Source organism: Drosophila takahashii, chromosome 2R (assembly GCF_030179915.1).
Source record: "Drosophila takahashii strain IR98-3 E-12201 chromosome 2R, DtakHiC1v2, whole genome shotgun sequence".
Lineage (NCBI taxonomy): Eukaryota > Metazoa > Arthropoda > Insecta > Diptera > Drosophilidae > Drosophila > Drosophila takahashii.
In genome coordinates, this window is record NC_091679.1 from 32,322,552 (window position 1) to 32,349,076 (window position 26,525).

The 26,525-nt window shown below is 41.8% G+C and overlaps 2 protein-coding genes across 6 annotated transcripts in view; one reads left to right on the forward strand and one right to left on the reverse strand.

The window, feature by feature from the left end:
• The window catches only part of LOC108062252 (cyclic nucleotide-gated channel rod photoreceptor subunit alpha), a 68,419-nt gene that overhangs the window by 18,343 nt on the left and 23,551 nt on the right, over window positions 1–26,525 (reverse strand). For 4 of the 5 annotated variants that reach the window (XM_070214020.1, XM_070214021.1, XM_070214019.1 and 1 more), the window contains exons 2-4: window positions 25,545–25,813; window positions 4,122–4,476; window positions 2,201–3,273 (exon numbers count right to left, since the gene is read on the reverse strand). In XM_070214020.1, coding sequence (XP_070070121.1) covers window positions 2,201–3,273; window positions 4,122–4,476; window positions 25,545–25,764 — 1,648 coding nt within the window. In that variant the 5' untranslated portion in view covers window positions 25,765–25,813. The remainder of the gene's footprint in view (window positions 1–2,200; window positions 3,274–4,121; window positions 4,477–25,544; window positions 25,814–26,525) is intronic. The other variant, XM_070214022.1, reaches the window with a different exon arrangement.
• LOC108062253 (trypsin) lies at window positions 8,922–10,494 on the forward strand. The gene is made up of 3 exons (XM_017148842.3): window positions 8,922–9,266; window positions 9,335–9,611; window positions 10,009–10,494. The coding sequence occupies exons 1-3, from the start codon at window positions 9,025–9,027 to the stop codon at window positions 10,384–10,386; spliced, it is 897 nt and encodes a 298-aa protein (XP_017004331.2). The 5' UTR covers window positions 8,922–9,024; the 3' UTR covers window positions 10,387–10,494.

Genomic DNA, 26,525 nt, shown 5'->3' on the forward strand with positions numbered 1-26,525 from the left:
GTGTTCTTCACCAGCTATAGAGTTTAAAACCATTTGAAAATGAAGTTTGATTCATTACGAAAAAGATCAAAAAAAAAAAAAGAGTGGCCCGGCCAAAGGTTTTTCGCAATATCGATTTGAAGAAGGGCGCACAGCGGTTTCCCATACAAAACGGCAAAAAGTCCCCCATTGACAGCTGACGCTACGCTCGCTACGGCATGTGTTGACCAGCCAGTTTTCACGAGCAAGCCGTTTTTGTATGGGAAACCGCTGTGCGCCCTTCTTCAAATCGATATTGCGAAAAACCTTTGGCCGGGCCACTCTTTTTTTTTTTTTGATCTTTTTCGTAATGAATCAAACTTCATTTTCAAATGGTTTTAAATTCTATAGCTGGTGAAGAACACTGAAAAAAATAAAAACTAAAAAAAAATGTTGATTTATTTTTAAGAAAAAAAATTTTTAATTTTTTTTTAAATTTTTTTATGGAAAGCCATAATAATTCTTGAGCGATTAGTGAAAACATCATAAAGATATCTCTAACCGTTCCGAAGCTATGAATTAATGACTGAGTGCAACTTTTTCGAAAAAGTGACAAAAATGCCATGTTTTGACCCCTATAACTCCGGTAAAACTCAAAATTTCGCAAAACCGTTCAAATGAAGTTCTTATATTTTCGTTGTAAACCGGAAAAGTAAAAAAGTTCGATGAAAATCGGACCTTCGGAACAGGGGTGGCCCACTTGGCAGATTTTGACTCTTTAGTAAAACCGAAATTAGGATTAGGATTAAAGCTAATTTTGATTTTTTTAAAACACTTTTTAATTAATCATTTGTGGCTGGAAATCGTATTTGAAAAAAAAGCAATTTAACATTTAATTTTAATTGTGGTCTTGTGTCTCAGAAAAACACTTTGAAAGGCAACTAGAATTGTACACACAATTACAAAGACATTTTTTCAGTGTAGTCCTAGGCCAGTCCTTCCATGCCTTTCACTTGGCATTTTCCACTTAGCTGACTTGGATTGCTCTTGCATTTCGTCCAGTTATTTATGGCCCGGCCGAGTAAACGAGTTCATTTAGCTAATGGCCATACGCCCAACTGAGCCTACGAGAGATGCCTCCACGAGTCCTTCGGCTCCTTCGAGAGCTCTTTGTATGCCACAACGGGCATTACGGGCTCTCCGACCAGGACATCGCATCATCTCATTGCCATAGCAGCGCCAGATTTCAATATTTTGCATAAAATTGGCCTAGATGGCACAGCTTCCAACCCGCACAATCATATACATTCCCCTTTTCAGACAACGCAGCTTAAGGATAAGTACGAGGGCATTTGCCCATTGTTGTCCCGTTGCCTTTCTTCCTCGTCCACATTCATATCCTGCAAGGTCCTCGTTCAGTTGTCAGGACAACTACAAGCAACAAGTTTGGTCAGTTTTTGTCAATTCGCTGGCAAATACCTTCGCCTCTATTGTCGACGTTCACTTTTCTTATTTGCATTAATATGGGTTTGGCGCAGGGGAAAGTCCAGAGCTGGAATTCCGGTGATAAGCTGGGTGGAATTTTTAATATTTTCCAAGCTTTTCCTGTCAGCTTTATTTATATGCCAATTTATTGCGCTAGAATAGTACTGAAGATTTCTAAGCGGGGACTTTAAATAGTAAAACATCAATCAGAGATTTTTCCTTTCTTTGCACACAACAAAAACAGCAATTAATCAGGCTAAGTACTTGGCATAGTATTCAGGGCATTGAATGTTTATATGCTATGCATATTGTTGAGCAAATCCTTGTTTCCATTGCATAGAGGGTCGTAATTTATTTAAGGATTTTATAGAAAATTTGAATCTATGAATGGTCTGCTTAACACATTATGAATAATGGCTTGATTTTCCTTGAATAAAATAGGAAGTTATATTATATTGGTTATTGTTGAGGAAATCCTTCTTGTTTTGCGGCACAATTGTTTCCGTTGCATTAAAAGTTGTAATATATTTAGGATTTTATCAGGAATTTTAATTTTTGAATGGTTTTATGTATAATGTTTTGATTTTCGGTGGATGAAATATGAGATAAGAGTGTCATAAAATGGTGGTCCTACACTTCATTCAATTTTTCTCTGCCTGTGCTCTGCCGTAACACGCACAATATACTATTAGCGGTTCACGCACAAATTTTCAACCGAAATGTGATTGCATTAGATATTATTTGAAATCGCACTCACCTTGAAATTCCTTTCGGGCTGCACTCACTGACGTCACAATGTTGGCCACGTGTCCCAAGACCGTGGCAAAGAGCATGAGGCCGAAGAGCAGCTGCAGGATCACGAAGACGTACTCCCCCTTGGACCGCGGCTTGGGCAGATCCCCGATGGTGGTCAGGGCCAGGGTGCACCAGTAGTAGCTCTGCAGATACTGCTTGACCACGTCCGCCGACTCCGAGTCGTGGTAGACCCAGTTGCGCGATCCAAATCCATTGTTCTTGTGGATGATGTGGTAGAGACAGCCGTTCCAATGGAATATCACAAGCAGGTAGTGGATGAGGGCCGTGCTCCGGAACAGATTTGGGTAGTTCGTGTGCCGCTCGGTGCGATCCATGAAGGCCCAGAAGCGGTAGATCTTCACCAGCCGGAAGCTGCGCAGGATCGAGTTGAAGCCGATGGACAGATAGAGGAAGTCCAGCGGCAGCAGGCACAGGCAGTCGATGTAGAAGATCGTCGAGTTCATGTAGTGGGTGCGCAGCTTCAGGGCGTCCGTCTGCAGCACCCCGTCCTCCAGGTAGCCGGTGCGAAAGTGGAACAGTATATCGATCAGATACAGGAAGTCGGACAGGTAGTCCAGGCAGAACCAGATGGCGATCGTGCGCCGGTTGATCTCCTGGAAGGCGAAGCGGTAGATTATCACCCAGAAGTTGTACAGGAAGGCCATGGACACGACCATGGACCAGTAGTAGCACAGTCGCCCCGCCGGATCGAAGACGAAGTGCAGCTTCCGGGCCGCCGTCGCCGCTCGAATCCTTTGCGAGGCCGTTCGCCGTGGCTTCTGGTGGTGCGGCTGCCCGCCGTGCGATCCTGGCCCGCCACCGCCTCCGCCGCCGGCGCCACCGTGGTGCGTGTGATGCGGATGGCCGCCGCCATGGGGAGGTCCCGGACCACCAGGCCCTCCGCCCTGCGAGGGTGGACCGTGTGCGTGCGGGTGGTGCGACACCGTGGAGGCCGAGTGTTGCAGCTGGTAGGGGTGATGCGCCTGCTGGGCGGCATTGTGGTGCCCCTGCTGCTGCGATCGGGAGCGCGGGTAGCTAAGGGAAGGGGATAGAAATCGGGTTAAAACCTGGTGATATTTAGAAGTTCAATTATAAAGCTAAGTGATTTTAACTGTCTTAAAAATAGCTAACATTTGATTATAAAACAAGAGAAACCGTTATAGTCGGGTTGTTGTCCCGACTATCTAATACTATCTAATACCGTCACTAGGCTAAAGGGAGTGCGAGGGAGATGAATATATAACATTTTTTGATTGCGTATAACTTTTTAACGAATGGTCCGATTTGAAAAATGTCTTCTACATTTCGATAGGTATAAATATACACAAAAAAATTGCATTTATGCTTCTCGGAAATCTTTAAAGGTGTGGGCGCCAGGCACATTTTAAAATTGTTAGTGAGCGATTGTGGGCGTTAGAGGGGGCGTGGCGCTCGGCTGAAATAAACTTGCGCTGCGTAGGAAGCCCAAGAATATGTGTTGAAAATCTCAACCTTCTAGCTTTTGTAGTTTCCGAGATCTCAGCGTTCATACAGACGGACAGACGGACATGGCTAGATATACTTTATGGGGTCGGAAACGCCTCCTTCTAGCTGTTACATACTTTTGCACGAATACAATATACCCTTTTACTCTACGAGTAACGGGTATAAATAGGATAAATTAAAATTAAGTTTATTTGCTGGATGTAAATTATTAAGAATTTAAAGAAGGAAGTCATAGAATTGACAATGTTTATCATGGGTAAGATCATGAAATTCCAATCCTAATAGGTTAACAAATCCCAAATCATTCGATCATTCAAAACCTATTTAAGATATTGATTTCCATTGATTGATATCGAGTCAAATGTGATTATTTGCTACATAGAGAATGCAATACCCACCGATCTGTGCCGTTGCAGTAGTTGCCACCGTACTGGTTGTGGCCGCCCATGGCCAAGCTGGTGGCTCCGCCGCCGGCCAGTGTGTTATCCTGCGAGCCGCGGCCGGTGGATCGATTCCAGGTGCCCAGGAGCGGCTGATCGCCGCTGGCAGCCGCTTTCAGGCGACCCCGCGACTTGTTGCGTTGCTTGTTGTGCAGAAGATCCATTTCGGAGGCAGTGCTTACGGTGGCCATGTGCGAGTTGGAGGCCCTGGAGGCGCATGGTGTGGCCAGGCTGTCGTGCGAAGTGAAGAAACCTTGTTGCGAGACACTCTGCCCGAATTTCGGCTGGGTCATGCCAAACTTTGGTCCTAGATCTGTGGGTAAGAACGAAATAAAGAGTTATAAATATTAAGGTTTATTTTAAGGTGTTTGGAGATAGAAGAACATTTTATTGATCAGTTGGGTGTGTCAATCTGTGGGGATAAATCAAAGTGTGAATTTTCGAATGGTTTGATTCAGTTCTTTAAAAAATCACAACAATTTTGTCCAGTTTAATTTGAAGTCTGTTAAGAGCATTTTTTAATACAACCAGGAATAAAATATTTGGTATCGGACATTTAATAAAATATTAAAAAAATGTACAAATGTGTTAATAGATCTTCCTTTTTCTGCCACAAAATTGCTGTTAACTGTTGAAATATTTGTGCTTTTACTTTAAGGGAGCTGGGATCACGTGGCCTTACCGAGAAAGCTCTGGCGATCGATCGAGAAGCGACGCAGGCTCCCCAGATCGATGAACTGCTCATCGCCGGCCATTGTGGGTGTGATCGAGAGTTCGGTTGTGTGAATGGCGGCACCACCACCACCACCACCTCCGCCGCCCCCTTGCGATGCCATTCCACCACCACCAGCACCACCCGCCTTTGCACCGCTGCCACCCGCTGAAAGTCCAGTCGAACCACCGCCCACCGTGAGATTAGTACAGGTGGTTCCACCGCCCGCACTTCCGCCCATTCCGGCGCCCAAATATCCGGCGTTGCTCGCATAGAAGCTGCCATCCAGCTCGGCCATCTGCTGCTCATAGGCGGTCAGTGGGTTGATTGACCTCGAGCTGTGATCCCGATAGAGGGGGCGGGGCGAGGGCATCAGCGAGGGGTTGAGCAGCCCGTTGAGCGAGAGGCGTGGCTGCATTATCTCCGGAAAGCTGGCCCTTGGCGCTAATCCTTGGCCAATATTTGACTGAGATGTTCCTGCTGTTGTTGCACTGTAGTTGCTTTTGCTATTGCTATTGTTGCATCTGTTGTTTTGACGTATGGCTACTGTTGTTTTGGTCTGCAGCCTGTCATTGTGAGCGGCATAAGCCTGAGTTTGAGCCTTCTGAGCCGCAGCCCTCAGCCATCGTTCATCATCGTCGCCATCAGCATCATCATCATCGTTGGCATCGCCATAACCATCGACATGGTTTTCGTTGTCATTGCCATCTGCATCTGCATCTGCATCGCCATCTATGGCCGTTGCACGCCTCAAACTGGGTGTGGCAGCTGCAATTGTTTGCCGGTTTTTGTTGTTTGATTTTCGTCGATTAATTTGCAATTGGTTTCGCATTGATTTATGTTCGAATGGAAAGAGCACGAGAAATGTGATCAAGAGTATAGAGTTTAATTAATTGCAAATTCTGCATTAATAACATTTTTTCTTTTTTATTTTTTCTAGAGCGAGTGGATGGGGTTTTAAGGCACAGACACACACACAGAAATGAGCGAATAAATCACAATAAGAACGAGTGAGATAGGATTGGTTTTGGTGGTTTGGTGGTGGTTTTTTTTTTGGTGGCTACAGGTGGTTTGCTGGTTGGTGGTGGTGGTGTCGAAAGTGTTGGTCTTTAACAACAACTCAACTGCAATAACGTTATTAGATAGCAACAGCATTCAACAAGGAACAACAACGAGATTTATAAGAGCACGGGTAATCGTATAGCAAGGACTTGTAGGAATTTGGGTCTCTAATTAATTAACTCTTACCAGGACTTGACTTGTACACAGAGAAAAAGTGGTGTACTAAGTAACAGGTTCTTATATTTAAAGTATTTAAAATTAATCTGGAAAAATAATACTTAAGATGTCTAAAAGTTGTTCTAAATTTCATAAATTTAGAAACGCAAAAATAATGCTATAATTATTTTTATGAGAGAACAATTTTCTCTGTGTACTACTTGCATGCAAAAATTAACTTTCGGATGTAAGGTGATGACTGAGTTACCTTCGCACCAAAGTTGCTCTATCAACGATTCGAGTACCCAGAAATGTGCTAATAAAGTTGGATTTAATTACGTGCGCCTAAATAGAGCATGCAACACAAAAAAAGAAATAAAGTGATATGAAGACGTTGAGGAAGGCACACACGCTGAAGGAGCTTCATTACTTTTAACCAGCTGCCTGGCAACTGGCACTTCGAAATTCATGAGCTGCCACACGCAAGGGGTCTGCACTCTGGACTCGAAACAGATTGGCCCACAAGCTCCTGGCCAAAAGACTGGCTCAAGTGCCACTTGACAGCCGAATGGCCAGACAGTGGCCAGGACGGTTGGCTTCTAGATATTTGTATCTGTATCTGTATCGGCGATGTCGCCAGCGAACTGCGTGCGGCGCCAATTTATTTCTATTACGACCTCCGCCTGCTGCTCTCCCCCTCTTCCACCTCCAGGATACAAAGATACAAGGATACTGCGAGACAAGGATACCTGACTCCAGCTGAGTGCCTGGCCATTGATTATTGGCAGACCGCTTTTAATTATTGCTCAGCTTCTGGCCAGCGTAATTCAATTAGGCCACCAAACAATGATGCTGAATAGATGGCCCACGAGTGGAGGAGTGTCTATCGCCTCGCGTTCTGTCGCCAGTGAAATGCAAAAATTGTCAATTACTTTGGCCCACCTGCCATTTCCATTTCCCCTGCTCCCTTCCTTTTCTCACCTTCTGGGCTCCTCTAACATGAATTTCCACTTTCCTCGCCGGGCAATAATTTCTAATTAATTCGCGCTTAATGGCAACATACAAATCAACTTGACCGCGTTTATTTATTAACTAATTCCATGTCATCCACGCCCTTCGTTGAGATACTTTTGCGGTTGGCGAGCCGGAAAAATAAATGTTATTTAGCTCCGAATGCATTATTAATAAATTCCTGAGCTCTCACTACACGTAAAGTTTTTCAAGCTAATACACTACTTTTAATCCTCTTACGGAAGCGATGTTTAGGGTAAAATGTAAGTGTATTATGTTACAAAATAGAGAACAATAAACTGTGGAGCCGAAAGGTAAATCTAACAATTTATGATTTACTAAGCTGTTATTAAATTTCACAAGTGAGTTGTCTGCCATTTGAACTGCAAACCGGAAAGTGGCTTGTAAAAGGATATTCCTAATTGTTGCAACGGACTTTTACTGAAGGAATCCTTCTGTTTAAAGAGGAAATGTGGGTGTCGCTAATTTATTTCTAACTTGAATTTATGGGAAATTTTAATTGCATTTAAGCCAAATTTAATTTCTGAGTGTCCTTAAATGGTTAAAGTCAATGTAATGGACAATCTTTAGATCGAAACTTGATTGAAGCCGGCACACTTGTTTGATCTTAGTTGTTTCGCACAAACTTTGTTTGCCAGAGTGCATTTCAATGTCTAGTAAAAGTTTCGGACCTACACGCAAACAACGTCAATGCACGAGAATTGCGTCATTGGCAATTTACAAGCCTGTTGCCCACTTTCAGGCGCTGTCACCGCAAATTGGGCCGTTTCCTGGCCCAAGTCGCATACATATATATTTATACACAATGAGAGAGAGAGAGGGAGAGAGGAGGAGGAGGGTGGAAACCCATCCTTGTCCCTGACCGCATTCCAAGTTTGCAGACATAATCTTGGCACTATTTAATTTTGCTAATAGTTGAGTGTCATTAATTTAAACTTTTGCGCTTTTTGGTTTGTCTTGGCTGCGGCCTCGGTGATAACAAAAACAGGGAAAAGGAAAAAGAGAAGGGCAAGGCAAAGGAAAAGCGGCTGAGTGAGATAGAGCGAAGAAAAATGAAAAATCTTCAGCTTAATGTGCGGCACTTTGTCATGGCCTGCCAGCCGGAAACGGAAACTTGCGACAAACTTGCGCAAAAGTTCAACAAAACGCTTGAACGGCCTCACTCACACAGCGAGACACTTCTGGGTTTGGGTTCCTGGCCATAACCACGAGCCATGAATTGTCAATAAATTTGCTTGCCGCAAATCATCACAAGTTGGTTCGGCTTCGGTTGCTTTTTCCCTGCCCAGCGAAACCAAACCAAACCGATGTCCCCAACAAGCAAAGAAAAAACCTGAGGGAAAGGCGGCATTCGGGGGAATTTCGGACAAAAACTAAACCTCAATTATTTGGTGCAGCTGCCTTGGCAAATGAAAATATTTGAGAGCACAAAATACTTTGACAAAAGTTGGCGAGCAAACTTTACTTAAACACACTTGAGCCCTACACAAACACGCGGCCGAGAAACGAAACGAAAAGGAAAAGGAAAAGGGGTGGTGCGGTAGGGTGGATCAAAGCGCGGCTCAAAGTGGAAATGGAAACTTAAACGACACAAGAAGGAAGTCGAGCCATAAAAACATTAGGCAAAATCCAACTTCAAACGCCTCCAGGAGAAGAAGAATCATTATCATAGCACATAAAACAAAATATGGGGGATACAAATGTATTTAAAATAATAATATGGAATAGCAAATACCATTTAAAGAATGACATTTCGAACATTTTATTTTCCTCTTGGTTTGCTGACGAATAAATCACTCAGCTCGCATAACCACATAAACACCATACCTTATCGGTATCCATCAACATTTATCTAAAATTTGATAAGAGTATTTAAATTTTATAAATTTCCACTTTTATATGGCGGTGAAAGGCCATAATGTAGCCATATTAGTATTGATGATGCTGATCTGTAGTGGAGCGCATCGGATGAAGCGTATATCCTCGCCCGAGTTTTTCGGGGACGAGACCGTCGAGCTGGCCAAATACGTGGTCTCCATCAGATCGAGAACGCCGAACAAGTATTTTGGCGACAATCACTATTGTGGGGGTGGTCTCTTATCTCCGCGCTGGGTGATAACCGCCGCCCACTGTGTCATGGGGTAGGTAGCGTAGTTACCTCGTTATCGGAGACCGAGAATCTCTTATCCTAGTCCCCCTAACCCTATAGCCAAACCAAGATTATGTACAAGGCCCGATGGCTATTGGTGGTGGCCGGATCCCCGCATCGATTGCGATATATCGTTGGCAAAACTATCTGCACTCCTGTGGAGAAGATCTTCGTTCCAAAGAACTTCACTATGTACAACACCTGGAACATGGCGCTAATGCAACTTCAGGAGAAAATGCCCCTGAACCACCCACGAATTGGATTCCTTCATCTCCCAAGTGCATCACCGAAAGCCGGCTTTAATCACTCGGTTCTCGGCTGGGGAAGATTGTACAGGGTAAACAACCAACGCTGTAACGTATTCCATATTTATACCCGTTACTCGTAGAGTAAAAAAGATATATTGTATTAATTGCAAAGTATGTTAGAAGTAGCAATTTATTCTTGATCAGGAAAACTGTCCGTTTGTCCGTATTAACGATGAGATCTTAGAAACTATACAAGTTACATCTTTACAGATTTTGTAAAATTGTAAATGCCATTTTGTTGTGTTTATTAATACCTATGTAAAAGAAAATTTTAAAATAAGTCCTTTTTTGCTACATAGCGCCAAATTCAAGCTTTGCTGCTTGCATATTTCAATCCCTCTCATTCAGCTGAGTAACAGGTACTTGATAGTCGAGTTACTCCAATATAGCGTTCTCTCTTGTTTTTTTTCCTTTTCATTGCTCTAGGGTGGACCTTTGGCGGTGAGAATATATCAATTGGAAGTGTCCCTCCTGGATAACGAGGTGTGTAAAGCGCATTTCCGACACTACAGGGTTGGAATGATGTGTGCCGGGAAGTATAATTTGACCATGGACGGTGATCCCTGCAGCGGCGACATCGGATCCCCCCTAATTGATGGAAGGGTGATTGTCGGCATAGTCGCCTATCCGATTGGCTGCGGCTGCAATAATAAACCATCCGTCTATACGGACGTGTACAGCAATGTTCAGTGGATCAGAGAAACGGCCTTTGGCTTAACCAGCAGCATTAGGCCGGCACCATTCGTCATATTCCTATTGAACTTCCTGTTGCTCAGGTCAGTTGAAGCAGTCATAGAACGCTAAATTATTTGAACTACAGATTTAAAAACTAAAAGACTTGATGATTTTTAAAAAATTAGTGAAAGTACTTTGTATTTGGATTGAATAATAAATGTGGCAATGTTTTTCAGAGACTTTCCCGTTTAAAATTCGGTTGGAAAAGGCATTTCTAGGGTAGCACTTGCGTTAGATTAGTGACATGGACAGCTCGGTTACCACTGGCACCTGCCAGATATCCTGCCAACAGTCCTTGTCCACTCCTAATTGGCACAAAGCTCGGACGAGTGCCGCGTCCATGGCTTTAATTGACATGGCAGCCCCTCTAACCTCAAAAAAGAGCCAATGAAGCACTTAAAACCTGATTTTCCAGAGCTGTGAAATGAAAGTGGGAAATTCGATACTGGCTGGCCAGAGTGAATGGAAACGTTTGATGCGAGCGAGAATTGAATTTGGGTGCGAAGAGCTCTCCCCTGGTTTCCTCATTTCGTAGGATGGCGTTCATAATGTCTGGCGATGGGTATACGAATCCAAAGCTTACGCTCCTCAGCAGACAACAAAGGCCAGGCACCTGCTCTCCATTTAAGTAATGAATTTTGTGCATCTTGCCCTCATTTCTTTTTTTTTTTGTTTCGTTCGGCCAAAGAGCTCCATGGGCAAATGCGTAATGACGACATTAATGCAAACGACTTCATTTAATTAAACCCCCTTTTTTGCGAGGCAGCAAAGGAAACTGGGGAAACTGAGAAACTGTGCGAGGCGCCGACATCATTGCGACTCATTGGGACTCATTGCCACCATCGCATTACCCAAAACTCATGCCCATCCCCCTTTCCAAATGGCTAGGGATCTCATCCAGGCACTCGTACTCGGCGTTTTGCATGCATGAATGCGTATTAAGGTGCCACTGCCTATGTAGTTGTGCGCACGTGCGTGTAAGCGATGCGATGCGAATCTATATATGTGTGTAGGCCTGGCCAGGTGTAACATCTGGCCCAGAATCTATACAGCAAATGGAACAAATGGAGCAGATGTGACACCATCGCCGAAGAAGAAGCCAATTCAATTAACGCTCGCCGTCCCAAGTTGACAAGAGTGTAAGCTGTCGAAATTGTGGAAGTTCTCACGGCGGAAACATCAGATGGTCAAGCAATAGCGATAGAAACTCCACAAGATGTTTCCGGTGTTTTAATAAACGATAGTCTAAGTTGTGAATGATCTGTGTAGGGAGATTCCTAATGAAATCTTTAAGGAATTAAATTTTTGATCCCATTTTTATCATATCTTTTATTGTTCGATTAAGGCAATTAAATTATTTTGGAATTTTAAACGAGTTCTTCTGTATATTTTCAATTATTTTCTGAATTTAATTTATTGTAAAGGTACTTAATTACACTTCAGGGGGTTGTTTAGTTTAAATAGTAGTTATTTTACATAACCAAGCAATCAATCCACACTAATGGTTTTCACATAAAGGTAACCATAAATTTTTAATAAATTCCTAATGGAACAATTAGTAGCAGCTCTTTTTTATTAAAATCACGGTTTGCGCTTGTGGGAGAATCCCCTTCGAATAACGCCGCTAAATGTATTTTAAATTTTGCAGCGCTTTCAATGTATTTAAGTGACTCAACTCATTAGCAGTGCAGCAACATGGATGCCACACAGCTGCTGCTGCAACCGCAAAAGCAATAAAAAGCGTGAGGTGGTGAGCGGATCAGAGGGGCGTGGCACAGGGGGCCCAAAGCCAAACTGTTCATTTGCATGCGCTGGCACTCATTACATTTACATTAAACTTTTAATATGCGCGGACATGAGGGCAGAGGCGAGGATGCATGGATGCAAGGAGGACAGAACGAAGGCAAGCAAGTTTGCACGCCAGGATGTGTGTGGAATGCGGGTGCCACACTGAAATTGAGTGACAAGCACTGGCGGCTGCCCGCATCCGAATATCTTCATTTCCCAGGGAATATGCAGTTAATTACATTTTGGCCAGCTGTACAATCGTTCAGCATCTTTTTGGGCAGTTTTCCGATCCCGATCCCTGCCTCCATCCCCGTTCCCATCTCATCCCGATCCTGCGATTGGGGACCATAAGCATTAGTATACCGCTGAGCGGTGGCTAAGCCAGCTGAAAGGCGACCGTGCCTCGCGGTTTCATTGACATTGTCCCGGGACGTCAACGCGAATGGAAGATGAGCTCCCACGGTCGCTTGTCGCTCGTCCCACTTGGCGTATACTTGATATTTGATACACGGAGAAAAATGAAAAATGGAAACTTAAGGTACCCACATTATTTCATACAAAGTTAGCACATTTTTTTATTGACGTTATTCTTAAATTATTATCCTATACATTTTCGAATATTTAACAAGTTTATATACAATTTTTTAAATTAAAATAGAACTAAATTAGTTCTATTGAATTTTTTTTTGGTGGAAGATGGTAATAACCAAATTTAAAAAAAAACAAATTTTTTCTCACTGCTAGCATGTTTAGCACGGAAAAATCCAGGAGGGAACTATGGTCACCCAACACATATTTGTGTGTGTGTAGGGAGCTTGTTCTCGAGTGTAAGTGCATTTCGTTATGAGCTTAGCAGTCTTAGAAATGTTTGCGTATTTGTTTGCCTCGACGACGTTGCTATTTACTTGATGTGACCTCTGCTGTGCTCAGTTCTCCCGCCCAGAATCTCTCAGCTAAGCAACTGCACTGGCATCTGTATCTGTATCTTAAAATGCAACTGTATCTGCGAACGTATCTGTATCTGCATCTGCAGATGCCACTGCAAGTGTGTGTGTGTGCTGGGGGTTAAGACAGCGCTCACAGCACATAAATATCTAAAGGATTCTTGAGTAACTTCTCTAATGGATTTGGGTTAAAAATATACACAAGGGCATGTGGAGGGCAAACAGATACATAGACACACAAAAGAAAGTCCTCTCTGCTTCTCTCTGTGTGTGTGTGTTTAAGATTTACAAATTAGTTTAATTTAAATTAGAGTGCGAGCACTTAGCAGTCTGTTGCGAGTGAAATGTCAATTGCAGGCACTACACTGAAATTAAAATTAGATAAGAAATGTCTACAATCTAGTCTGGCATAAAACATGCTAGACAAAGGCAAGATGAATTTATCTGGAATTTCCGCAAAACCGTGGAATTTATTACAACCAGAGGGGTAGAGCGGAAAATGTAGCTCTATGTCCGCCGGCGTTTCTCGCAAACATCAAAAAGAAGCAGCAAATTGAAATTATAATGGTAATTATTTGGGCCTTCTCCTCACACACACAGAGCCCAGCTGACAATGCGGCATATTAAACGATTTTAAGCAGAATTTATATGTATTTATCCATATGCGTATGCATGCCATAAAGCTGTCCAGAGGCCGTTGTCCCTGCTCCAAGCTCCATCCTACCATGTTCCATGTCCTGTGACCATGTCCCCGTAATGGGACGAAAGTAATAAGCGTGGGCCACCAGGGCCAAAAGCGAAAACTGAGGGGACCAGCTTATTGTTTACGACGTGCTTAGTGGCAAACTCGGCTTTGATAATGAAACGTTGGCAGGCAACACGCGCTGGCAGTTAACGGCAATTGCGACAAATGCCAAAAGCAGACAACGCCAGACCAACAGCCCGGCTCAGCCCAGCACATGGCCTGTAATTTTGGCCACAAAGTTAGTTGCATACACATATTCATGCGTGTGTGTGTGTGTTTACCCTTACACTTGGCAAACAAAAGATATTTAATTCAAAAAAGCAGTTTCAAAACCACTAAAAAGTATTTGTAAAAGTATGCTCTTAAGCATGGTGTTTTTGTCGTAATTTTAATAAATTATAACATACTTCTAGGTACTTTCAAAAATATTTTTAAATATTTCTGCGTAATTAAATTTGTACCTTGCTAAATAAATGTCTTTAAATATAACTTAAAATTCCGAAAAAAGTAGTTTAATTTTCAAACCATTTCCTGTTCTTTTCAACCAAATTAAATCAGAATTCGTTAAAGCACCTCCTGAAACTATTGTATTTTCTTATCACATTTTCGTCGAGTGTAGAGCTACAGGAAAGTGTGTAATGTGAGACAAGACAGCCGCACGTGATGTGATTAGGACAAAGCCGCAGACACAAACACTGTGAAGAGGGCAAGGAAAAACTTTGAGCTTAGATTTTAATTTTTGCCAGCGATAAAACAGAAGCCAATGGGGCAATTTGCGCCAACTAGGCGTATGCGTAATATGCGCCCACAAATTCATTCTGCTCTCTGGCCCCGTGCGTATGCAATGAACATTTTCCGCCAGCTGATTATGCAAATGGCGAAGAGGGGGCCGAATCGCAATGAGCAGATTCAATTTGGACTCCTGCAATGGCATAATTGCTGCTATCCGTAGAACTCTCCGGCGGAAACTCTGTCCGAAAAATGTTTGCCGTTTAAGCACTTTCATTTGGCTCTCGGACTGGAGCTACACTTCAATTAGCTCGACTGCTGCAGCAGCAGATGGCGCAGCTCTTTATCTTACACCACAGCCACAAATCAATAATTCACCAAAATGCAGCTTTGCCGTTAAGGTTTTCCTCCGTTTCTCAGCCGAATGACTGGTGTGTGCGTTGTGGGTAAAAACCACATGGGGGAAATGTGGAGGAATGCGGAGTGGAATTTTCTTGTTTTTACAGCCGTAGCACAATCAGGCGTTGCACTCTCGTTAGGGTTTAGGTTTGGTGAAGTTTATTTATACATTTTAAGTGGTCTCAATAAAAAAGTTTTTTTTTTTTAATTTAGCTGGAAAAACTTTTTACAGCTTTCTATGTTTCATATTTTATAATTTATAAAACTTATCCGTTGGCGGATGTTAGGCTGAAAACTAGTTTGAAGCATTCTTTTTTATATCATCATCTATAATCATGAACAAATTGTAAAAATAAAGTGGAAATTTTGTACATAATTCGACTTTATTTAAAAACGTTTTTCGATGCTTTCTCTATTGTATTTGTAATCATAGAATTGTTATTTTAAAGCTAAAGTTGTAAAAATGAATATTATTAAAAATATTTTAGTAAAATTTTATATTTTGTTTTCGATGTTTCTGCATAATAATCTCTTGGCATGCTGTCTAAAAAAGCATCTAGTCTCGTTTTTTTAAAAATTTGCAAACACAGTTGTTATTCTGTTATTACGGCTACTATTATTACTGCTGCATAAGCATTGCATGTGCCCCGGCGTTGCATGCATTTGCTTTCTGCGTAGTACGCCAACCCTCTTCGAGCTGGCACTACTGGTCGTACTTCATTGTTTCGGCAGTTCTGGGCGTTTATGCCAAAAATGTTTTGGCTCTTATCCCTGCTCTGATACATACGCATAAAGGATATGACTGTGTGAATATATACATGTGTGAGTCTGTGTGCTGTGCAAGTCAAATTAAGCTAAAACCGCTTCAAGTTGCAATTTCCGACACAGCATCTTGGCTGGGGGATATGAGCATTCCATGCAACAACAGATCCTGCAACTATAATTAAAACTTTTGCCAGACAAACAGACGGCCGCAAATGGAGATTTAGTGCACCGAGAGAAAGACCAGCGTTTTTTCATAAAATTGTAAATTTGTCTGTTGCATAACAGTAAGTGCAATTTGTAGACCGCCTTTTCAATGAATATTAAAAAGCAATGTTCCTATCTTTTATTTAATTATGTTTTTGTATCTTAAAAAATTACAAATATTTTAAAAGGTACTTGTCTATCTCCACATCTTTGGACTCCATAGTTTTTGAGCATTCAAAATGCCAATTGACAATTTACTAATCAGATTATTTATATTACTTAGTTTCAACGTGTAGGAAAGGTCCATTGGAATGTTCCTTTTGAAATCGGAGAAATTCCGCCCTTTAAAGGGTTTCTGGCTAAGTGAATTTTATGCATTAATCGCATTAAGAAGCCTGTAAGCCGCTTGTGGAAATGTTAATTGATCGAAATGCACATCCAACACTCGGGGCCGTGACCTTGCTGACCCTTTTCCGCATGATGTACAGGGGGTGTGGGTGGCAGGGGGAGGGGGGCAGTCCACTCCCTGACCGAGCCGAAAGTTAAATTAATTTCTATCGACAGAACATCGCGAGAATGGTTGTGAAACTTTCAAATGAATTACACATTCTAAGCACGCGGCTTTTTAAGGGGGCGTTTTTGGGTGGGCGTGGCGAGTATTTGCTTAGCACTGTTGTTTTGTTGTTGTTGCTCCGCATAATTGTATTTGCTTTGGACCACCATTTTCATGCTGTCCCTTTTCCTCCCCATCTTGCCCCTTTACCGGTTTAAATACAAACATACACATATTTTTGTGTATTTTCTGGGTGCAAAAGTTTATTTTCGACTTTTTCATCTCCTTTTTTGCCTTTTTTCCTTGTTTGGTTTGTTTTTTAACTGTTAAATTGTTAAAAAATTACAAACAAATTGAATGAACATCGTCGCTGGCTGTGGCAAAAGGACAACACATTTTTTTTTGGGGAGCGGGGCAACAATTACATTGTATTGACTTTTCAATTTCATTTTGTGGCAACTTTTTAAAGTGCTCGATTGAAGGACGAAAGGAAAGGAGGGAAAATCGTCGGGGAAATTGTTCCAAATTTTTGGTCGCATGTTTGCTTTGACTCGAGATTCTGGGTGTTGTTGTTGATGTTGCAGCAGTGCTGCCGTCATTATGCCATTAAGCCCTAAAACGAAACCTATTTGGGTCACATGGAGTTTACCCCCCTTTCCGAGTCTGAGGGCCCGAGCATTAAGGACCAGGACGATCAGGAGACAGGACAAAGCGCAAAAAGCTTAACGAACCTATATTATGGGTAGGGGCCGGGCCAGCACTCGAGGCAGAGTCCTGCAGAGCTATTTATTCTCCTCACAAAGGATATCAAATTTAAGTGCACACACATCAGAGGATGGCTCCGAATGCTATCAATCAATAGTGGCTTCTTGCCCCAATACTATATGTTTCTCGATGTTTCAATCGCTCCCCTCTGCAGCCACTTGTCCCTTTACTCAGATATCTCAGCTTGTATGTCTGACCTAATCGCATTGAATTTAATGTCAAGCCATTTCTGCTCCCGCTTTGCTGGCATATTGGTTTATAACGAAATTCCCTTTCAAAGGGATCATCAAAATACTTTGAACTTTTTATTGTTCAATTCGCAGACGGAGAAGATAAAACCCGACTTCATTTTGTAATTTTCATATCATAATTTTCTCGAGCAAAACTTTTACTTGACTTCGTTGGGTGGTGGACAGTTATGTAAGCGAGAGCCCGCAGTTCATTTGGCTCGTAACTCGATTGTGGCCATAAACGTTGGGTGGGAAACGTGAAAATCATATCATGCATGGTCAGGAATGGGTCAGCTTTTTTTTTATTTTTTTTTAACACTTTATAAGCGCACTTTTCACGCTTTCACTTGGCCCGGCACTAATTCTTCTGATTGGCAGCAGAAATGCGATTAGGCTGCAGTCCGGCCAAGCGCTTCTTCATTTTCCTCTTTGCCAAATTCAACTTTAAGGCACTACGTGATCAAACTGCTACTGCGGTTGAGCTTCTCCTTCACCCACATACTTTTTTGCTATTCCGTTGGCTTCCAAATTCCGCTTATCGCATTGTAAAAAGGCAAATTTCGCCGCAGACCAAAAAGCCCGAAAAACAGAAAATTCAGGGGATAGCGAAAATGAGGGAAGGCAGACCGAGAGCCAAGTATAAAGTTGTAATCCGCTTAGTTGGCCAGCAAAATGTCTCGTGTCGTGCTCCTCGCTGCCAGCTGGCAAAACTTAATTTGCTGCAGCGCGACCGTTGTGGTAATTACCACATAAATTCAGCAGCAAATTGCTCCTTTAAAAAAAGCTGGGCACAGCCTCAAGCTGTGGGTGTAAACGTGAATATTATGTATCGTATTTGCGCACAGCGAAAAAAATCTCTTAATTTGTGTGGTAAATAGCTTCGCAAATATTAATATAATATTTCAATAATATTGTTTTAATTTAATTTTGATTTGTTTGTTTTCATTTGTGCTTATTTGTATTGATAAATGTTTTAATATAATGGTAATTTATTCTATAAATTAGAGCTTTTATGAAATGTTGATTTATTTCTGTACACTACACACAAAAAAACGTCGCATTCAAATTTATGTGCTAATGGTAAAATTCTGGTATTGCATACCCATATCGTTTTTACTTGATATCACATAAAATCAAACCGATCATAGTTTCATTTACATTTTTTTGGGAGTACGTTGTTTGTCTAAGTGGTATCTTTTGACTTTATCCACTCGCCTTTAAATGTTTTTCTCTGTGCAATAATGTAGGACCGCTTTAGAGCAGCAAAAGGTCAGACATTAAGGAGATTTTTGGTTTGGCTCCTTGCAACGCTTGCTGGCCCCAATTTTGACTTTGGCCCTGTCTCCGTTTCTGTCTGCGGTCACTGGCACTGTTAATCCCCTGCAAGTTAATCCTGACAACTGGCCCACATACCGACTTACACACATACATATGTACATGCGACTAAGTCGGAACAGACAGAACTGACCGAATTATCATCGCCGCTGCGGAGTTGGCAAAAACATGAGTAGAACCACTGAGCAGGCTTAGCGAGTGCGAGGGGGGAGTTGCGGTTGAAAAATAATAGGTTTATGCCCGGCGAAACGGCAGAGGGCAAGTGATTGATATGCCTGACATGTCGCCGCATGATCTCTGTCCCTGCGACTCGGTTTGCTGTCTGTCCTTCGCCCTCTCGACCAGAATCAAATTCATGGCCTTAAGTGCTTAATGTTTGATGTCTGCCACTCTGTGTGTCTGTGTTTGTGTCTGTGCTTTCATGTGTGGGCGAGTGCGGTCGTTTTAACACTTTCATTTGCATTTAAAAGTTCCATTGGCAAAACTTTAGTTGGCCTTTTATTAAAGCTTACACATTTGAGTAAATAACTCTCAAAAAACACAACAAACAACAGACTAAAAGATCCCTCTGTTACAATAAGTTTGTCACTTGACACATTACAGTCATGTATGGGCAACGTTGCGTATGGGTGATGCGGCTTAAGCCTTAACTATCGCATTTACAGGTACATCAAGCAAAATGTGTGTGGCTAACTGGGCGTATGAATAATATTGTTTGGACGAAAAAGATACAAATGCATTGTTGCTATGGAAATAAGAAATGTAAAATAAATTTTATCTTCCGAAATACTTTTTGGTAGGGTGCTTATTATTATTATAATTTCTCAAAGATGCTAGCATAACAATAAATAGTTTACTTAAGTAGATAACAATTTAATCATTTTAGCTTAAACTTCTTCCCAGGCGGCTAGGCACTCAACTTAAGTCGCACACGCTCCCAGCTGCAGATCATTTGCATATCTTCTTAGCTGACCATTTCTAATGCCCTTTGTCTGCACCATGCCCACTCGACAGGACTCGAAGGATAACGAGGTGGCGGGCGGAACAGGGAAGGGGGCAGCAGAAGAACTCAATGGCCCTGCAAATGTGCAAAGGGCGAAGCGCTTTGCTATTTCCTTTGCTCATCCTTTTATTTTTGCTCCTTTTTAATGCGGCACTTTAGTTGATAAGTCAACCATTTCAGATGAGCGAAAGGAAGATTGGAGTGGGACTCCACCGGCGGACTCGAGCGCCCTTTGGATGACACCTGGCTGGATGCCAACTAATGCAGCGCCCGCTGATGCTGGATTCCAGCTCCACCTGCATTTGTAATTGCATTACAGACTACGGCATTGGCGCCGACCTTTAAACCCACTCTGTTCCTCCTCCTCCTTCTCATCCATCTCATTCGCATTCTCGTTTCGTTCAAAGCAAATCCCCTCTTGTGAAAGCGCCTGTGTGCCAACTTTAAGTGGCCCTTTGTGTTGCACGCAGTCGCCGCTCCCAAAGTTATCCCCAGCACTTCGCGGCAACAATGTGGACAACTCAACGTGGCGTATACGCAACGTGGCTGCCATACCTCCTCAGATGGCAATTAAAATGGCAAGCAACACTGCAACACTGTGGCATCCTGAAGTGGCGGCAACTATTTTTGCATTCCCTGTGTTGCCAAATTTGAGACTCACTCTGCGCCGCCGGATGAATAGTTCATAGGGTATGGTAATCTATACCCCTGGCCCGTATATATCCTAAGCCAGGCTATTGGTAAGCTAAAACGGTTATTGTAATCGAAACTCTGCCGTCCTCTGGCAAATTGCTTTTATAATTGAAACTACTCGAATTACATATGGCCAACAACTAAAGTTCAGCTGGGTGAAAAGCTGATTTACAGTTTCAAAAAATGTTTGTATTCGAAGTTTGAAAAAGAAAAAAATTAGTGATATTTAATAAAAAAAATATTATTAAATATATGTATAAGGTACATAATAAAAAACAAGAGAGAACGCTATAGTCGGGTTGTTGTCCCGACTATCTAATACCCGTCACTCAGCTAAAGGGAGTGCGAACGCTGTGTCGGGTTGGTGTCTTGACTAATAATCGTAACTCAGCTAAAGGGTGTGCGAGGGAGATAGATATATAATTTTTGATTGCGTTTAACTTTTTAATGAATGGTCCGATTTGAAAAATGTCTTCTACATTTCGATAGGTATATTTATACACAACTAAATTGCATTTATACTTCTCGGAAATCTTTAAAGATGTGGGCACAGGACCCATTTTAAAATCGTTAGTGGGCGATTGTGGGCGTTAGAGGAGGCGTGGCGCTCGGCTAAAATAAACTTGCGCTGCGTAGGAAGCCAAAGAATATGTGTGGGAAATCTCAACCTTCTAGCTTTTGTAGTTTCTGAGATCTCAGCGTTCATACAGACGGACAGACAGACAGACGGACAGACGGACATGGCTAGATCGACTCGGCTAGTGACCCTGATCAAGAATATATATACTTTATGGGGTCGGAAACGCTTCCTTCTAGCTGTTACATACTTTTGCACGAATCTAGTATACCCTTTTACTCTACGAGTAACGGGTATAATAAAACAAGAAAGGAAGCTACCTTCGGCCAGCCGAAGTTTATATACCCTTGCAGATAAAGTAATGCTCACTCGGTGCAGTTCCAGAGATTCCAGATTCAGCGTTTCTATTTATTTAAATTTTGTTTTTAAGTAGTCAAGAATCAAAACGCCTACTTCCTACAAAGTTACAATGAATTTTCTTATATTTGTTTGAATATTCCTATGGGAGCCTTAAGATATAGTGGTGCGATCCGGCTCGCTCAGACATATGTACTACCTGCAATAGAAAGAAGACTTTCGGGAAAGTTTCATCGCGATAGCTTTAAAACTGAGAGACTAGTTCGCATAGAAACGGACAGGCGGACAGACGGACATGGCTAGATAGACTCGGCTATTGGTGCTGATCAAGAATATATATACTTTATGTGGTCGAAAACGTCTCCTTCACTGCGTTGCAAACATCTGACTGAAATTATAATACCCTCTACAAGGGTATAAAAATATTTTAAAAAATTCCGTGAGACTTAAAATTGTAAGCCAACTTTTACATTTACATTCTAGATAAACTGCTATGTAAATGAAGTGCTAAGTAAAATAAATAAAATAGAAAATAATTTATAACCGTATAACTATTTTAGTTTCAAACTAGATATTTGCTCAGTGCTCAGCGTTTTAGCTGAAGTTAAACCCTTGGCCAGCAGGAAATTCCTTACTGCCAAAGACGGCTTACAAGACAAAGGAGAAGTTGCACCGAAAGCGGCGGCGGAGGCGGCAGCCAAAGGATTAGCAGTGGGCGGTAGCCCAGCGGAGGCCACTGGAGAAGGACGCATAAATTCTAATTAAAATTTGTGTGCCAGGTGGTAAATAAAACTAATTATACATGCGCAATTTTGCCTGCTGCAAGTGCGAGCGGGAGACTTTAAAATTGTCGTATACCCCCAGCACCACTCGCCTTGCCCATTCGTTCGCTCTGAAAGTGAACTCTGTTGGCAAATGGAAAAAGTTTTGCTGCGACTCAACTATGTCTGGCAGTGAAGTCTTTTTCGGGTTTGAGTTTGGGCTAAAAGCAAAAATCCAACGAAATAAAATGGAAAGAAAAACGAACGGAGAAACTTTTCCGAAAACTTGGACGGCCAGGCGGCGGTGAGAAAAAAGGGGGTGACCCCCTGAGACCTGAGGGGTGGCAAATCAATGATGCAGCTGCCATAAGACCCTCTAAGCTCAATTATTGCAGGATACAAAACAAGAGACAATAGAGAAACGGAAAGAGAGACAAAGAGCCGCAGTAGTCTGGCCATTGGCCACTGTTGATGGCTAAATCCTTTGGCTTTTTCCAGTTAAACGTGACTCGAACAAAGGCATTCATCGGCGAAAAAATCAAAAATACCATCAAACACACACACAACGGACCAGATGGATATGAAAAGCGTTTTATCTGGCCATCTAATAGACATATAAAAGCTATTCAGCCCCATTGATCATTTAGCCCACAGAAGTAGGCGAATGAATTGTTCAGGCAAATTCAATTTTCCCTGCTTTTAGGAGCTGCGCATATCGATTTAAGCTAAGCTCGTGCTTGCCAATGACATATAGCTAGAATTTATGCTGTGGATTTATTTATTTACTTGTTCCCCTTGTATTTTATGCCGATTTTTGTGTGTAAGTCAAATTTAATTTACTGATGCTAGGGCCCGCCCGAAACTTTGATCAAAGCTCTGCTGAAAATTGCCTTTGTCACACACAAAAACATACGTATGTATGAAGAATCCGGGGAGGGGGTTGTCCAAGAGCAATGTACTAAAAATTGTCGAAAGCATTTGGGGCTGTGGAAAAATATGGCAAAAGTTGCTGAAAACTTTTTTGCTCATGTTTTTGTACGCTTCGGTTTCAACTCACTTTGTATCTATCTACATACTACTACGTATGGCTTTCCTTACTCGAAAAGCGTTAAAGCATGGGCAGATATTAAAGTCAAGGAATAGGCGATAAATGTCGATTACATTTCTGGGCAATAAACAAAAGAACTTCCACTAAATGCCCGATGTGCTGCACAGTGCTGCCATTTTGTCCTCTTTCCGGACAGATCTGTCCTTTTTTTAACGGCTTTATCCGGAAAAAATTTCAAACATCCCCTATCCGGAAATCTATCCTTTTTTCAAAAAAAAGGTTTAGAGTGTTATTTTTGCTAGTCGAAAGTGTATAAACCTGTTTTTATTTGCTAAAATGCCTTGTTAACCATCATTCTTACAGTTCGGCACTTAAAATATAATTCTTTTTACAAATTATCAAAGAGACGTAAAGCAGTCGATGGATTTTCTTTATAGTACGATTTTTTCTGTAGCAAAAAAAAGAGGAAAGCACTTTTTCTTAATTTTTACTCTCTGCTTTTTTGTCAGAAAAAAAATTCAGATTTGAACGACTCTTTTTCGGGTTTGACGCAGATATTTAATTTTTTCTATTACGAATATAGTTACTTGAAATGCATTAATTATTATAATAATTTTAGATTATTACGTATACGCACAAAAATTTACCATGGTAAATTATCAAACAAAGAAGGTTGTGAGTCGGGCGCAGTAGATCATTAAATTTTATTTAAAATCCATTTATATTAAGTAAATATATAACCCATTGGTAAAAACAGAAAAATGTAGGCACATTTACTTTTGTCCTTTTTTTTGTCCTTTTCTTAAATTTTTTGTCCTTTTTTCCCTGTTTTTTGTGGCTTATCTGTCCTGTTTTTCAAGCTGAGTGATGGCAGCACTGGTGCTGCACACCAAGTCCCATTAAATGCACGGCGAATACTATACTGAGTATGTGAGGAAAAGTTTCATCGCTGACAAATTGAAGGCAGTTTGCCAGTGTCGTGGGAAAACCAGAACAGAATCGACCGAAATAAATCTAAGCTGCGAAAAGTCTGTGCCCGTGACGAGCCAAAGTGGCCCAAATGCGGATTTATGCCCCGCTCAATGATAAATTGAATTTCACTCAAAATTAACTGTAAGCCAGGACAAGGAACGTGCCAGGAGCCAGGAGCCAGGCGAGAGGAGAATCGCTTGCCACATATGCGGCCTATAAAATGTGACAAGGAAACTAACGAAGGACTCGCGTCGCTCATGTGGCTTTGGCTAAAACAACACAAGCACACACACACTCAGACGTCAACCAACTGGCGACCGCAGCCTCCGCAGGAAATTAGGCCAAAACCCAAGCAGCAGCCACTTGGCTTGACAATTGCCTAAGCATATTTGTCATTTGATTGATTTATTCTGCAGAGCCAACAACAGCTGCCATTAGGTTGGCCAAGATGGTTTGTTATTTGTTTGCTTTTGGCCCTTGCCTCTGTGTTCGCTAAGGCGCTTTTGTCAAATCAAATCTTCATCGCTTTCATTAGGCCCCAGATTTCCATAATTTAGCAGGGCCCAAGCCCTGAATCTGCATTCTACAGTTGTAAGCACTGTTGGATCGGCGAGAATAGAGATGTCTTTGTCAACTGGTTAGGTTAGAATTTAAGAAGATCCAATAAAAAATGCTATTCAACTGTCCAAATACTAAATAAAAAACAGGAGAATCCAATAAAGTCGCCAGCCATTTTAAACTCTATGTGCTCTGCATTAATCTAGTCCAAATATTGAACAATTCTTAAAAAGTCAATAAGTGCATAAAGCAATAAAAAAGGAATAATACCACTATTTCTAAGCTCTTAAAAGACTTGAAAGTCACGTTCAATATGCCACGAATTTAAGGCAAAATAGATGCGATTATTTTTAGTGCTTAAATTAATTGTGAAACTGAAAAACATATAGAATAACAAATTTTGATCTCGCTCCAAAAAACATCTTTTATAATTCTCGAAAACAGAACTTATATCGTTTTAAGCTAAAGGGATCTTAAGACCGATATTCTAGAAACTGCAATTCAGTCATTATGATTTGCTAAGCCTAGCAGGTAGGTATTTAGTAGTAAAAGCTAACCGGTTGCCCTCAGTGTAAATGAGATGAGCAGAACACTTCTAACGGCATGCAGAGCAGGTTCATTGGGGGTTTCACAAAGGTCACGGTGGTGTTGCAGGTGGTGGTGGTTGGTAATTGGTGGTGGGTCTACATTTCTTTGTGACTTCTTACTTAACTGCAGTTCAGGTGCTAGATTCTCGCGCTTAGTGGTCGGAATAGGAGAGTTGGGGGGGTGGGAGAGTCGAAGAGTCGAGGGCTCACTCACCTGTTGAGTAGCGCGGCAGAGGCGCATCGCCGGTGGCGAGGCAGCCGCCATAGGAGAAGTGGTGACTGCTGGATCCGGTGCCCGAGACCACCGCTATTTCGTCCAGCTCATGGCCGGGCGATGTGCCGGCGGATACCAGGCGAGTGGATGAGGTCGCCGAGTTGCCCTGCGAGTTCTTGCGTCCACGTAGCGAGAGCACCAGCCTTTTGGCTGTGGACATGCCCCCGATTGTCGTTGCTTAACCGCCGCCGCTTCCCTGCTCACAGCTCCTGCAAAAAATACGACGAAAAAATATCGAAAAAATTGTAAATGGTAAATGGAAATGCGAAACTTTTTCAATATTCCCATGGCGCTCGGGCGCCCTGGCTGCCTTTGCTATTTATTTCGTTAATAATTTAGAACAGAGCTTCAAAAGATATGATAATTTCTGCACAGCAAGTCGGCGGAGAGAGAGGGCTTGGAATTTTCATTTTCATTTTCATGCTTTGCCAGCTCAAGACAGCAGACACGCAGACGGAGAGCTTCTTAAATTATGCAAATGCTTGCAATCAGGGCCAAAGAAATGCCACAGAACAACACACAACAAGCTGAAAGGAGAGCAGAAAATGATTGCGACATGGAAAATATGATTGGGAATATTAGCATATGAAGGGGATAGGGTAATGACACTGCGATTAATGGCTTAAGCACCAAACTAAAATCCCATGAAAAGACCGTTTACCATCGATTTTAACGTCAATCACAAAGCACACAAAAAAACAAGATGCAGATAAATTGGTCGTTGTTTATTTTTAAAGAAAATATTACCAAATAATATTAAATGATATGTATATGCACATGAAAGATATTTTTTTTTATTAATGCAACTAAAGAATTATATTGTAACAAAAAACTCATTAATTATCCTTGTTTAAACAAAACTATAGTTTTATGCTTATTTTGTTAATATTCTTTGCAAAAATTACATAAACTTCAACTAAT

What these genes read in the sequence shown, in the direction of transcription:
- LOC108062253 (XM_017148842.3), top strand. Translation starts at nt 9,025, where the DNA reads ATGGCGGTGAAAGGCCATAATGTAGCCATATTAGTATTGATGATGCTG. An exon ending in GCCGCCCACTGTGTCATGGG is followed by an intron (nt 9,267 to 9,334) that starts GTAGGTAGCGTA and finishes CTAACCCTATAG; the next exon opens with CCAAACCAAGATTATGTACA. An exon ending in GCTGGGGAAGATTGTACAGG is followed by an intron (nt 9,612 to 10,008) that starts GTAAACAACCAA and finishes TCATTGCTCTAG; the next exon opens with GGTGGACCTTTGGCGGTGAG.